We start from the raw sequence: 14,021 nt of genomic DNA, 5'->3' as shown, positions 1-14,021 counted from the left end.
TTTTGGTCGCTTTACTAGCCGCAGCATCGCATTGCAGGCTCATGTTCATCTTGTGGTCAATGATGCTCTTTGAAAAACTGCAAAATCTGTGGGTTTCTCCATTAAAATAAGAAATCCGCATTTTCTTTGGGCAGAGGGGAAGAATGAGTTGTTTTTTTGTTTTTTTTTCCCAATGTTTTTCCATGGGAAACGAAAAACCCAGATCCCTACAGATCTTTTACTAAATCTCCAGTACTTGTGGCCAAATTATTGCCAGTCCTTGCCTTCCTTGTTCCTTTTGGCTTCTCTCCTTGTGCTAAATATGATGGCAGCACAATTTGTCATCTGTAACTGTATCCATCCATCCAATTTCTTCCCCTCCTCCTCACTTCCTCCCTGCCCCCCCAGCTCCTTTGCTCAAATTTCAGTTAAAGGGTTGATTGCAGGAACTCTTTACTCTTCAATACCTCTTCTTTAAGGTTATGGGGATGCTGCACAAAATTATCCTTACAATAGTATCTTAATAAAAACTTAATTCAGATGGAGGGAATTGAACTAAAATATGATTTACCTACTTTATCTAGATTTCTGATGTTGTAAGCTAAACTAAATGAGTTATTTTCAACTTAATTGAAAAGTTGGGTAAAAGAAAAAAGTGAAGAACTGGCATTCCATAGCAGGAATGCAGTTGTTCTCTGACCACAAAAAAGTAGGGGAGGGTGGAGAGTTGCAGCAGGGACAGACTCCTCCTTTGTCTACCCTGGGGTGTTTTTATTAAATCTCACTATCTCTCCCCAGCAGTTTACTGAAGAAGAAAACCATTGGTTAAATAGTTTAATTCTCCCCTTTATGGAAGATGATCCAGAAGAAGGATCAAAGGAAGAAAAGCTTTTTACAATGGCTGATGGCTGTTGTTTGTTTGTTTGTTTTTTAATTAGCTTAGCTTGAGTGATATAGGAATGCTGGAACTGTTGTGTCTGGAGTGACACTGTGCTTACTTGGGTGGGATTTAACGCTTGCAGTTATTTATGTTATGATAGGCGGAGCTGCTCTTCCATGTGGGGAATATTAGAAATTACCGAAAGGCACTGAAGATGTAGTGGTACTTGTGTTGCTAGCAATAGAGAAGTCATGTTGGCATATGAGGAGTTCTTTTAACTCAGGCTTTAACTTGTACTCTATGAAAGATCAGCTATCAAGAATAAGGATTTTATGTCTGAAGAGAACTCAAATAGGGGTAGTATTCAAGTTGCAACTAAAATTAACTTTGTGGGGAAAACCAGCCAACAAATAACGTGGGTTAGGCCTCTTGCTTAAATCTCCCATAAGTTGTGAGAAGGATATTGGCACTAGCACTTGAGTGATCTAGTCTCTCTCCGTAGCGAAGTGAATGGGTTCTAGTTTGAGTGAAAGCAGAGCCTTGGCTCTATGCTACACTGACAGTTGGGTAATCTGGCCTGGTCTTAAATGTGGCTGGCAGGCGGGTATGAAGCTAAAACTCAAGTAAGGGCCTGAGTTAGCCATACAGCAGAGGTCAGCGGTTCTCCGCTTTTTCAGTCTCAAGGTGCCCCTTATTAGATTCAGTGCCTCCTTTGGAAAATGTTAGCTCTTAGCTTTTGCTCTTTTTACTACAGAAAAATAGAGAAGTTTTTCTTTTCCAAAAAACTCAGAAAGACCACAAGAGATCAGAACATTTGACACTATGGATTTCTACTGAAATCTCTGGTTTTTTGTGAATCATGTATAGGTGTTGGCGCACCTAACAGTGCTGACATTGCGTAGCATCCTGAAGCACCTCTTAAAAGTGTCTCATGACACCTTGGCTGAGAATCACTGGTGTATAGTACCAGATCCAGGAACAGGGCAAGGGAGTGTACTCCCCACTTTGGGTGCTCATGAGTAGTGAGCTCTGAGATCACTAGCTGGTTGAGGCTAATTCTGGCCAGGCAGACTCCATGCTACGAGCTTACATGCAACGTGGGCAAAGCAGGGTGTGGCTGCTGCTGTACCCCCTCTGGATCCGCCTGTGGGTGGGGAAGGGGGGTGGTGTGTGTATGTTGCGTACTCCCTCTTCTGAAAGGGCTGTTATCTGGAATTTGTTTTCCAGCTTCAGCAAACACTACTGTTGCAGCACAAAATGTATTTGTCATAGTGGTGCGAAAAAATACAAAGGCTTAATCTGTTGTTAAAGTTTCTCAAGTCTGTGCAGCTTGGTTTTGACCAGAAATTAAGGACACCACTTTAAAATTAAATTATTAAACACTTAATGCTTCAAATATAGAGCTAGAAATACATGTTGTCATGAACATGTTCAAAGGGCCAGGGACTGAGAATCATATAACTGTGCAGTCTTGCATGGAGACAGAATCTAAAAGACATTATTATTCTTATTGAAGGGAGTTAAAAGAAGCAGTGGGCTCAAGTTGTACCAGTCCTACAATGTTACCAGTCTAAATTCAGAGAATTGCCTCCCTTATGACTCACTGACAGTGTGTCACAGCATCAGTTTATTAGCTTTATTACCTTTTTCTCCCTCCTTGACAGTAGAGAACTCACTTGGAGCCTGACTTTTCCTGTTGCCTTTTCCCCTTATCTCCTTCCTAAACAAAATTGTTAGAAGAAAGCCCACACTTTAGTATAGGTCTACCAGCAAAACCATCCTTGTCTGAGTGAAGCTTAAACTGGTTGTTTTGCCAGTGTAGTTTGTATTGTTTCAACAAGTTATGCAGTTATAAAGGCAAAGTACTTGTCTATAACTACAATAATAGGTTTTTGCTGGCATAGCGGTTTAGTGTTTGGTGACATTGTGACTTGTAGTACTACATGGGCAAACATTTCTAAGGTAGACCTGTTTTGAGACTTCAGGGATATTGCCAGGTCTGACTTTATTCCCATTTCCAGCAGAGATGCGGGGGAACCAACTGGTGCATGTGCTCATGGTTTCTTATTTTCCCCTTTCCCCTGAATGAAATGGGTCTTTATTCTCCAAGGGACCAGGATTCCGCTTGAGTTTATCAAATGTTCCTTTTGTTATTATTGGTAAGATGACTTCTTCTGTCCTATTTTCAGCACTTGCATTACCTTAAAAAGAAATTTAAAATGATTCATAGATTCATAGATGCTAGGGTCGGAAGGGACCTCAATAGATCATCGAGTCGGACCCCCTGCATAAGCAGGAAAGAGTGCTGGGCCTACATTACCCCAGCTAGATACACATCTAGCCTTCGCTTGATGTCTGTTTTGATCGGGAAGCCAATGCCTTTGTTTAAAAAACTGTTTGTCAAGTGGTCACCAGAGACGGAGAAAATGACAGCAGCTAGGGAGTATAGTCACCGTTGTTGCTTCCTTTGCAGAGCTTGATCAGCAGGAGGCTTTGCACCCGTGTGTGTGTGTGGGGGGGGGATTAACACAAATAAAACCCCAAAAAACAAACAACCAAACAAAACCACTTAAATTTTTTTTCTTCAGTTCCTCAGGATGTCAGATGAATTGAGAGTCCAAGCACAACTGCATTTGGGGGGGGGGGCATTTCTGGAGAGAGGAGTGTTTGGGGGAACTTGAGTGGAGGGAAGAAGGCTGTATGTAGAATGTGAAAGTGACAGAAGCCTGGCATGACTCTTACTAAGTTCCCGGTAGCCTGGAATTTCCATGGCTTGCCTGCCTTTCCCCGGGCAGCAACTAGACCACTTGATGCACCACCATCCATCCCTATCCTTCTGTACTATCTATGAGTAATTGCTAAAGTGCTGCTTAAAAGTGTGTTAATGGAATACCTGTGATAAAACTTGCTGCAGTTTCCAAAAAGGTAAAATGCGTCACTTCTGGATGAACTAAGTTTATGGCTGCCTGTAGTAATTTGCCTGTTTGCAAGTTATTACAGATATGTTTATTTCAAGGTCATTGTATTCAAATTTGCCCCTCATTTTAACATGCTCGGAGAGCAGGGTCTGACCATAAGGAGGAGGGGGAAAGGGCTGCTGGGGGAAGAAATTGGGGGGTAGCAGATGGCAAGAGGGACACCTGTGGGGGGCCCACCTCCAATTTTATTTTCCTTCTTGCAGTGTGAGGGGAACAAATTCAAGGCAAACCTCCAGTACTTAGTTTCTAAATATATACTTTTTTTTTTTCCATATATGGAATCTATTTATATGGGGATTATTTTATAATTGAGTAAATATCTTATTTGCCCTGTAGTTCCAGGATATAGGAACTTGATCCTGTGTTATGTAAAGCAGGGGTGCTCAACCCGTGGGCCATCTCTGGTCTGTAGCCTATTGGTCTGGAAACTTGGCAGTGGTAGAACAGTAGCACTCCTCGTACTAGCCTCTGAGACCAATCCCAGTATCAGGAGGTGGTGCCGGGCCCCTTGGGATCAATTCCTGGCAGGCTGGGTTGGGAGGGGGCAGTGCCAGGCCTCCAACAGCTCAAGCCCAGAGGGGAGGGTGGGGACAATTTTTGGCCCCAGGGGCCTGATCCTGGCATGTGGGGCTCGATTCGGCTTGTGGGCCAGCCTTGAGGTATTTATGTGGCCCATGGGACCAAAACGTTAAGTACCACTGATCTGGAGGGGTCTAAGGACTTATCAGATTTACCCAAAGAACTTTGTCTGCCTATCTTGTATTAGACCAACTCAGATAACTGGAAAAATTCTTCTTTGCAAGTTTTGGGGTATAAATACCCTTTGGGCTGAGGAAGCATCTGTAGTTGGTGTGTGCTGTTCCTGGATGGAGTGAATAGTAAAAAAGCCAGAGGCTGGTATCTTGTAATAGTGTTGTCAAGGTGGTGTTTGGTTTAGCAACTGCTTCTTTAAAAACAAAACAGAATTATTTCTATCAAACCTAAAAGTAAGAAATTTCAGAGTTTTTAAACTGTGTGTATGCATACTAAAATGCAAAATGTTTTTATTTTGCATTGCAGTATGTATCAAACAAGCAATATAGATTAGAAGAAATAACAGATAAGGGAGCACAAGATTCTGGCTCAGTTGTTCTTGCTGCATCTCCCCACACGCAATCAGACTTCAACCTCAGCAGTCCGAATGTTTGGTGAAAACTTTTCAATAATAAACTCTTCTGTTGTTAAGCCTCAGGCTTCATACATATTTGTAAGGGCTGCTTTTCTCAATAAAGATGATTCCTACGTATTTTTGTAGTTTTTTGACATTGCACCTTAAAGGCTTTATTCTTATTTGTCTCGAGATACAGAATTACTACATGATTTGAGAAATAAATGCTAACCTGTTTTTCATTTTTCTATGCAGATGTTGAGATGCTTCAGGTGTCCTAATTCAACCACCCCGTATAAACTAATGTTAACATAGGTAATAATTTTGATTATATAATACTAATTATTCATTATGCATGAGATGGAACTGTGTGCAGTTCTGGGGTATGAGGGGAATTAAAACATTAAATGTTCTAAATACGTGGTTCTGCTTTTATCATGCTTTTGCTTCAGTTCTCTTTCCCTGCTGACACTTGCACTTTGAGTACTTTTATCTGGTGGGTCTCTTCTACATTTAGTTAAAAAATAAGTCATTTTGTTCCTTTTATCTTTTAATTACCTCACCCCCATTTTAGGTGTTTACTTGCATGCCATATACTTTGTTTCTTTAATCTGTCAGCCTTTAGGCTGTAAACAGAAGTCTCATTTGACCTGGGACTGACTATCCCAGACTTTGATTGGGATTAAAACAGCTGTTTATCTATGTAGCCCTTCTAAGCTGAAGTGCTTCCCTTCTGCCAGTAGGTAGCTAGGGAGACCACACACCCTGGCAGCTTTTTCTTGGAATAAATTAAGTTAATAAATCACAGTAGGCTTTCCCACTTAGTGGGACAAGTAACACCAGCCTCTTTAGGATCCGAGGGCAAAAGTCTTTCTCCCAGGAGAAATGCAGCATATGTTTACAGTGTTTAGAGTGCAGAGTCTTTGGGGCAGAACTGATCATACGTTGAGCTGTCTACTGTGGCTTTTCTATCAGAAAACGGTGTGTATGAAACTTATCGTGATACGTATCTGTTTAGGTTTCTTCGTTGCATCGCCCTATGTCCGATAGCAGCAACTCTTCTGTTTTATGATCAGTGTAATGGTTTGAACACTTCAGTAGCTTACGAAATGAGCCAAAGTCGTGGAAAATATGACTTCTACATTGGTCTGGTATTGGCTATGAGCTCCAGCATTTTCATCGGAGGGAGTTTCATCCTTAAAAAGAAAGGTCTTCTCCGGCTGGCCAAGAAGGGCTCCATGAGAGCAGGTAAACTATGCTTTTAAGAACTTTTACTGTTTAATGAAAAGTCTATGGAATTTCCTGAGTTTGTGTTTTGACTTCAGATTTGTATGGTATATGATATCTAGAGACCTGAAATAAGCAACCTTTGGTTTTCTGGGAGTCTGTACTCTGTCCTGTTAGGAAAGTACTACTGCTATGTTCAGCTTATCATTTTGCAGTCCGTTTATAGAACTCGCTATGTTGCTAATGTATGTTAATCAAACGCATACAAATTAAGAAAAAGGGGATAATGAAGATTAAGAAAAAGGGGATAATGAAGATTAAGGTTGGATATTAGGAAGAATTTTTTAAGTTTGAGCGTGGTAGTTAAGACCTGTAACAGATTACTGAAACTGTTTATGACAGGGGTGGGCAAAATATGGCCCATGAGCTGAACCCAGAGACTGCTCAGCTTGCACCTGTAGCAGTAGTTCTTCCTTCTGCCCCTGCTGCACAGCTCTGGGCAGCAGGTACCACAGGGAAGTGGTAGCAGCCATGGGGATGCATGCTAGGCACCATATGCCCAACCAGGTGGGGGTGGGGAAGATGCAGTTGGGTGGCTTCTGCCCCAGTGCATGGGGCTCTTTTTCTGGCTCCAGCTTCTGGCCACCTTCCATCCATTCCACCCACCCAGCATGATGAGCAGCCACCTATAGGCAGCTGAGTGGGTGGAAGGCAGCCAGAGCCTGGTGCTGTTGGTGGGCATAGGGCGGGTGCAGGCAGGAGCACAGTGTGGGCTGCCTTAGGCATGAGCGGCTAGGGCTCAGCCCCATGCAAGGTGCAGCTGGGAAACAGGCTGAGGGGGTGGGGGGGCAGTGATCAGACTACACCTGCATTTGCACCGCCTGAGTGAGCTCTGCTGCACACACTAGTGACTATGTTGAAAGAGCTGCAGTGAAGAATACATATCAGTTAATTAAACCCATATGTATGTCATAGACCTTTAATTTAACTTTTTACATGTGATATCATTTACTCAAGGATGACAAATCATCACATTGTCTGCAGGTGTATTTTTATTGGAAAAGAAAATTATGCAGGTGGATCATCTTTTAGAAGAGATTACTTGGAACTATCTGGACTTCTTAAGATGCTGGAAATACTTTGACTTTGGTCCCTGGCCATGTGCCATATTGTGCAAGTACAATTACAAAGATAGATAGCCATCCAGTACTTAACACATTGGCATGAAACTATACTTTTTAAATAAAGAAGTCTCTTATCAATAAAAGTGATCAGTGCGTGCTCTTTTTGTTGTTAATTATTCTTCTTTTCTGATCCTAGGTCAAGGTGGCCATGCCTACCTTAAAGAGTGGCTGTGGTGGGCTGGACTTCTCTCTAGTAAGTACCAGACACTCCTAACCAACATTAAAGTTTTTTAGTTTTAAAAAAAGTAAAATATAAACTTATATAAAGCTAGTATGAAGTGTAGCTGTGTTCCCAAAGATAAAAATTAAATTAATCATAAAGTTTTGTTTCTTTCTATTAAAATACATTAATAGATTCCCTTGGGTGTGACTTCCTTGATTTCAGTAGAATTTTCTTTTATCAGCTGAGAATTTGGCACCTTTCTGATTTTTGCCTGTGCAAAAGAATGTCTAAAATAAAAAGCTATTCATCTAAAAATAATTACTAAACACCTTGAAACCATTTGTCTCTCTGGCTTGTTAAACTTCTGTGTGTGTCACCTAAATTTAGACTTAAACTGTGTGGCTGTGCCTAATTTTACATGCATTGATCTTTTTACTACTTCCTAGAAGACTGTGGTTGCCAATCTTCTTTGCAAGAATCAAGACCTGAATTTGGGTGTAGAAATACAAAATATTTAAAAATAAATACAGGTTCTTTTTTTATTATATAGAATACTTAGCTGTGTTTTCAAGTCTGTGTATATATAAATTCCATATGCTATTAGATTTCTCCTCTGGTCTGCATATTACTATCCATTTTTCTCTGTGAGAACACCTGTTTAGTTTCAGAGGTTTCTCTTATTTTAACCATGCTTGACTCTTTCTTTCTGCAGTGGGAGCTGGCGAAGTAGCTAACTTTGCAGCTTATGCATTTGCACCAGCTACATTAGTGACTCCATTAGGAGCTCTTAGTGTTCTCGTAAGGTAAGAACTACAATTGTTTAGAAGAAAAAACAAAATTTTAGATATAGTTAATAATAAAGTACATGTTTAGAAATTTAAGTGAGTTGTCCAGCCTGTCATGCTCTTAACCTGAGTGAGATTTGGCAGTTGTGAAAATGGGAGGAATATCCCTGCCTTAGAATTTCTGCCTACATCATGTCTGAGCTAACAGAGCTCTAGCAGTGTGTCGTGCCTTGACTTACAGCATCCTGCTAATTTTCAGTCTGCCTTATTTTTTTTTTTTAGGGTAGAAGACCAACATTATGGTCTTCCCTTTCAGGAGATTAAAGGGGTCTTGTACTACTGTACTGCTTCTGTAGCCCTGTGGGAGGGGCAGGTGTTCTCTAGAGCCTATAGCCCTGTGTGTAGGCGGGGATGGTATTCTCTAGAGCAGGGATCAGCAACCCCTGCCACTCACGCAGAGCACGGCACACAAGGCCATTGTCCTTGGCATGCATTGGGGCTGGGACCTAGCAGCTGTTTGCAGCCTCCTGGGTCTGGGTAGCTGCTGCCAGCTGGGAGCTTGGGCTGCTTTCAGCAGGTGCTGGGAGGCTGCAAGCCCTGTTGCAGTCAGCCCGGGCACTCTGGCTGGCAGCAGCTATGCAGAGCCTGGGCCAGCTGCAGCCAGGAGCCTGCAAACAGCAGTTGCCTCCCTACCCCAGACCCGGCTCTGGGGAGGCAGCAAGTGCCGGCGATGTTCCCTGCTGTGCTGCCCTTGCTGCCGCTTCTGCAGAGCAGCACTTGGAACCCAGTGCAGCAGGGCACAGTGTGGAGTGTGGAAAGCTACTTGCCACTATGAGCTCCCTGCTGTCCTGGCCACGCTTCCCCTGCTGGCAGAAGCGGCAGCGAGGGGCACAACCCTGCGTGCTACCCACACTGCTCCTGTACACACGGGAAGTGTGACCCGGGCAGCCTGGAGCTTGCAGCAGCAGGCAGCTTCCCTGTGCGGCCCCTCTGTGCACTGCCACTCTGGGTCGCACATGCTGTGCTCCCAGCCTTGCTGCCCTCCCCTAGGCCCTCTAGAGTGCAGCATGTGTGACCAGAAGCAGCAGTGCACAGAGGGGCTGCAAAAGGAAGCTCCTTGCTTGCTGCCTGGGTCTCACTTCCTGTGTGTCCATGCTGCTGGCTGCTGCCCTCACCTGCAGGGGAAGTGTGGCCAGGGCAGCGGGGAGCTCGGAGTGGCAGGCAGCTTTCTGTGCCCCCTGCTGTGCCCTGCTCCGCCAGGTTCCACATGCTGCTCTGCAGAAGCAACAGTGAGCAGCACAGCGGGGAGTATTGCTGGCACCTACTGCCTCCCTCAAGCCTGGGGCTGGGTCTGGGGCAGGGAGGCAGCTGGGGCCAGGTGGGGAAGCAGTAACTGTTTGCAGCCTCCTGACTGCAGCTGACCCAGGCTCTGGGTAGCTGCTGATAGCCACGGAGCCTGGACTGGGAGGCAGGGGGCATAAGCAGGGCTGGGGAGCAGGGGCTTTGGGGGAGGGACAAGGGGCATGAGCAGGGCATCCTGCCATTTACCCCCTGCCCTCTTTTTGTTTTTCTGGCATATCAGCACTCTGGCACCTTCCAAGGTAGGAACCCCTGCTCCTGAGAAGAAAAGCGTGAAGATCATTTAGCACAGTGATTCTGAGGAGGCAGTGTGCAACTTTTAAAGTAGCCCTTTGGCCTCCAGATGTTTACTAGTGGTCCAGTGCATAGTAGACATGGTTGTATGGATGACTGATTGCAGTTACTTTGAGCTTGTTTTACTAGTAGATTTAGTTTGTGTGTATTAGTAATGTTGCAGATGGAGAGAGGCTGCATGTTACTGGGTACTGACAGATAAGAGAGCTATAGACCTTTTATCTGCATAGTGAGACAGCATGTTTTGTGGTCAGTTTTTTTTCCCCCTTGTTGACAAACTTGGGAGAGCAGATATTACTTCCACACAGCTTCCTAAGCACAAAGGAAGTCAGCCCTTCTTACTTAAAAAAGCATACTTAAACATTGAAGTAATGAAATGAAGAATGTGCGATACTTTTTTTTGTGGTTAGCTACAAACTTGTGCAAATAAATGGAATATTGTTTGATTCCTAATCTGTCAGTGTGTGTGTGTGTTTCTTTCAGTGCCATTCTTTCATCTTACTTTTTAAATGAAAAACTTAATCTCCATGGAAAGATTGGGTGTTTGCTAAGTATACTGGGATCAACTGTGATGGTGATTCATGCTCCGCAAGAAGAGGAGGTAGAAACTTTGCAGGAAATGTCCCAAAAACTTGGTGATCCAGGTGAGAGACTGTCAAGTTCAGCTATAACCAACTAATGCTTAAGCTGTTCATTCATTTATAACTGCAACTGTTGCAGATTTCTAGCACAAGAAAGCACCTCTTCTTCTGTAAGTGTAAATTGTCAGGGGGTTGAGTTCTGTGACTTTCCCCTACCTGCAGCTGCAGCTTGCTAGGGCTGTTTTCTTTGTGTTGCCCAAGTAGGTGACCAACTACCTACAGAGGTCTTGCAAGCATTTTGTCTGGTGACTAGCAGTTAGCCATTTCCCTTTTTCTAACCTATTTTACAAAGTCAAAATAACTGAAGAGGTGTGTGATTGGAAGTGTTAACCTTTTTATTGAGTCATCAAAATGTATACTCTGGAGTATACTTTTGATTACATTGTTGGCTATAATAGTAGTGAGAGACTTGTCTTTCCAACTGTGCATAAAGCTTTTTACAAAGAAGGTAGAAGTCTCCTTTTTACAGATGTGGAAGCTGAGGCACAGAATTGACAAATTAGGTTGGGGGTCATTCAGCAAGGTGACTTATAGGCTTGTCTGAGAGGGTTGCTCTCAGGGGTAGCAAGCACCTCAGTAGAAACAAAAAGCTAGGCAGCGTACAGGCAAACCTGAATCCTCTGGCCTGGCAGTCTAACACTGTATCCATTTCAGGTGCTGGTTTGGTGGGAAGGAAGAGGCGATGGAGTTTGCCTGCCTAGAATCTCACATTGTGGCTTTTATTTTTGTCAGCTCCATTGCTGTTATCATTAAGGCTGCAAATAGACACTGACTGTGCTGCCATAAACTCTTTATGGCAGCACAAAACCTAAGTGAATAGACATGTTAGCCCTTTATCATTACAACCTTTTTGCAGCTGACATTTTTTCATCTATGACAGAAAAATGTAGGCAGCAATGGGCTTTAAGTGCCCGATCCTGCAAGACAAGGGCCCTGGGTGCTTTACCTGACATGGGACTCCTGTCTTCAAGCAGTTTCCCTGTTTGCAGATGCATGTCCCAAGTTCAAGCAAGGGAGTGTGGTGTGTGCTGGGGGAGTCCCTTGCAGAGGAATTCCAGAGTATGCCTCTGGAAGCAGGAAGTACCCAGAGGAATGTTCCCCTCCCTAAGCTTGCAGATGCAAGCCTGGACCCTGGGGCAGCAGCTACAAGTGGTGGGCCATTTTCCTGTGTGATTGATCAGAACCCCAAATCCCTGGGAGCAGCTGGGGTGTGACCCTGTGGGACAACAGCCCCAGCAGGAAGTGTTGTCTATTCCCAGCCTTAAACTTGCTCCAGCCTCTCTCTTTGGAGGAATGTTATGAAAAAAAACCCCCAAACAACCAAGACATAAATTAAAGGTGTAATATAGTGACAGAGTTTGCTAGACCTTGACTCTTCCTTTTACCTCCATTAAAATGTGCTCTATTTCTTGGTACCTACAAAATGATCTTGATAGTATATGAAAGCAAATGACACTTTTTTTTTTTTTTTTCTCTCTCTCTTCCCTGCTATTTCTCCCTTTCCCCTGCAGGTTTTGTGGTCTTTGCAACACTTGTCATCATTGTGTCCCTAATACTGATATTTGTGGTAGGACCTCGTCATGGACAGACCAACATTCTTGTGTACATAACAATCTGCTCTGTAATTGGAGCGTTGTCCGTCTCCTGTGTAAAAGGCTTGGGCATTGCCATCAAGGAACTTTTTGCAGGAAAGCCAGTGCTGAAACATCCTTTGTCCTGGATTCTGCTGCTAGGCCTCATAGTCTGTGTGAGCACACAGATCAACTATTTAAATAGGGCTCTGGATATATTCAACACTTCCATAGTGACTCCAATATATTATGTATTCTTTACAACATCTGTTCTAACTTGCTCTGCTATCCTTTTTAAGGAGTGGCAACATATGGCTGCTGATGACATTATTGGCACTTTCAGTGGCTTCCTCACTATAATTGTGGGGATCTTTTTATTGCATGCCTTTAAAGATGTCAGTTTTACTCTAGCAAATCTGCCTGTCTCCTTACGGAAAGATGAGAGAGCAGTTAATGGCACTTTGCCAAACACTTATGAACGCTTTAATCATGATGAAGAAAGCTCAACCTGTGTAAGTGAAATACAATCCAGTGAAAATGTGTCTTCCAGGAGAAATGGAAATGTATCAGCATTCTGAGAATAGGTAAATGTTAATTAAGAAAAGAAAAATTCTGTAACTTTTTTTTTTTCCTTTCCTTTTCTTTAGCTGTGAAATGTCTGAGTTTAAGAGCTTGTCTGGAAACAAGGTGTACTTTTTAACAGTATATATATATAGAGAGAGAGACAATCGTTTAATTTTTAGGTTTGGTTAGTTTGGACCAAGAGTGGTGGAATTTCTTTTTGCCTTATTTTTATTTTACATATATTAAAAGGACCTCAGTCTCTTGTTCTTTGTTGCTTTTAACTTATCGGTGTGAACTTGTAAATATTTTTCATTTGAATTTTCCATTTTAAAGACTTATTGCACTAATGATTATTTTAACTATATCAAAAATAAATTGCTTTATTTCTGCATTGGTGGTAAACAGACTGACATGAACCTGAATCTTTTGCATCTTTTACAAAATGAACAGCCAGGCTGCCTTCTTGAGATGTAAACTACTTTCCAGGAGTGCCAGCACAATGCAGTGAAAGCAAAGAAGTGATTATGCCATTTGCCTTCACTTACTGGAAACAAATAACCTACACTGATGACTACTGTTCTTAGGCAGTGCATTTGTAAACTTGAAATACAGGCATCCTGCACTGCAGATTTGGATTTATGTTTGTTTAAAGCTTTTTGGTTTTGTTTGCTTTTTTTAGATTTGTCAAACGGATCTATTCCTGAAGTAGGCAAGACTTCAAGGTTTAACTTGTTTTCAGTTTTTTAAAACAATGTAGAGAGGTGGGGAGGGGGCTAGGAACTATCTTCAGGCATAGCATTGTTATCCAAATGTGGTTGCTTGTACACCTTGCCCCCATCCCCAGTCAAACATGCATCAGAGGAGAAGCAAAAAAACCCTCTTTTGTTGGCTTAATTATGGCTAACTTTTGAATGCAGAAGCAAGATTATGTCATTTGGAATGGGGATAACAGTTAAGTTGCCAGAAACCCTTTGTGCTGATGGACAACTTCATCTGTCAGTATAGCTCTGCAGTGCTGCTCAAGTGAGAAGAGCCTGGGCTGACTACAATAATATGAAGTCCTGTGTCTTGTCACTGCTTGATTCAGTAAGATACTGTAGAACAATTTTTTGCAAAGGTACGCTACAGCTTTTAACTCGGGGGTGGAATGTAGCATCGTCCCACTGAAATCTTTGTCCCTTAGTAGCAATAGTCTCATTTAACTGCCTGTTAAGAGAATACTTTTCTTGTTAGAGAACAAACCAAGTGG

General features: G+C 42.8%; 1 protein-coding gene across 2 annotated transcripts in view; it reads left to right on the top strand.

The window, feature by feature from the left end:
* NIPA2 (non imprinted in Prader-Willi/Angelman syndrome 2) overlaps nucleotides 1-13,176 on the top strand; it is a 22,774-nt gene extending 9,598 nt beyond the window's left edge. For both annotated transcript variants that reach the window (XM_019529432.1, XM_019529431.1), the window contains 6 exons: nucleotides 5,240-5,299; nucleotides 6,003-6,232; nucleotides 7,532-7,588; nucleotides 8,271-8,361; nucleotides 10,480-10,640; nucleotides 12,149-13,176. In XM_019529432.1, the coding sequence (XP_019384977.1) occupies nucleotides 6,094-6,232; nucleotides 7,532-7,588; nucleotides 8,271-8,361; nucleotides 10,480-10,640; nucleotides 12,149-12,786 (1,086 nt within the window). In that variant the 5' untranslated portion in view covers nucleotides 5,240-5,299; nucleotides 6,003-6,093 and the 3' untranslated portion in view covers nucleotides 12,787-13,176. The remainder of the gene's footprint in view (nucleotides 1-5,239; nucleotides 5,300-6,002; nucleotides 6,233-7,531; nucleotides 7,589-8,270; nucleotides 8,362-10,479; nucleotides 10,641-12,148) is intronic.
* The last annotated feature ends 845 nt before the right edge of the window (nucleotides 13,177-14,021 follow it).

The sequence above is a fragment of the Crocodylus porosus genome, unplaced genomic scaffold (genome assembly GCF_001723895.1).
Source record: "Crocodylus porosus isolate Cpor-Errol unplaced genomic scaffold, CroPor_comp1, whole genome shotgun sequence".
Taxonomy (NCBI): domain Eukaryota; kingdom Metazoa; phylum Chordata; order Crocodylia; family Crocodylidae; genus Crocodylus; species Crocodylus porosus.
The sequence above is the reverse complement of the archived record's forward strand: the minus strand, read 5'-3'. Positions and strand labels throughout refer to the sequence as shown.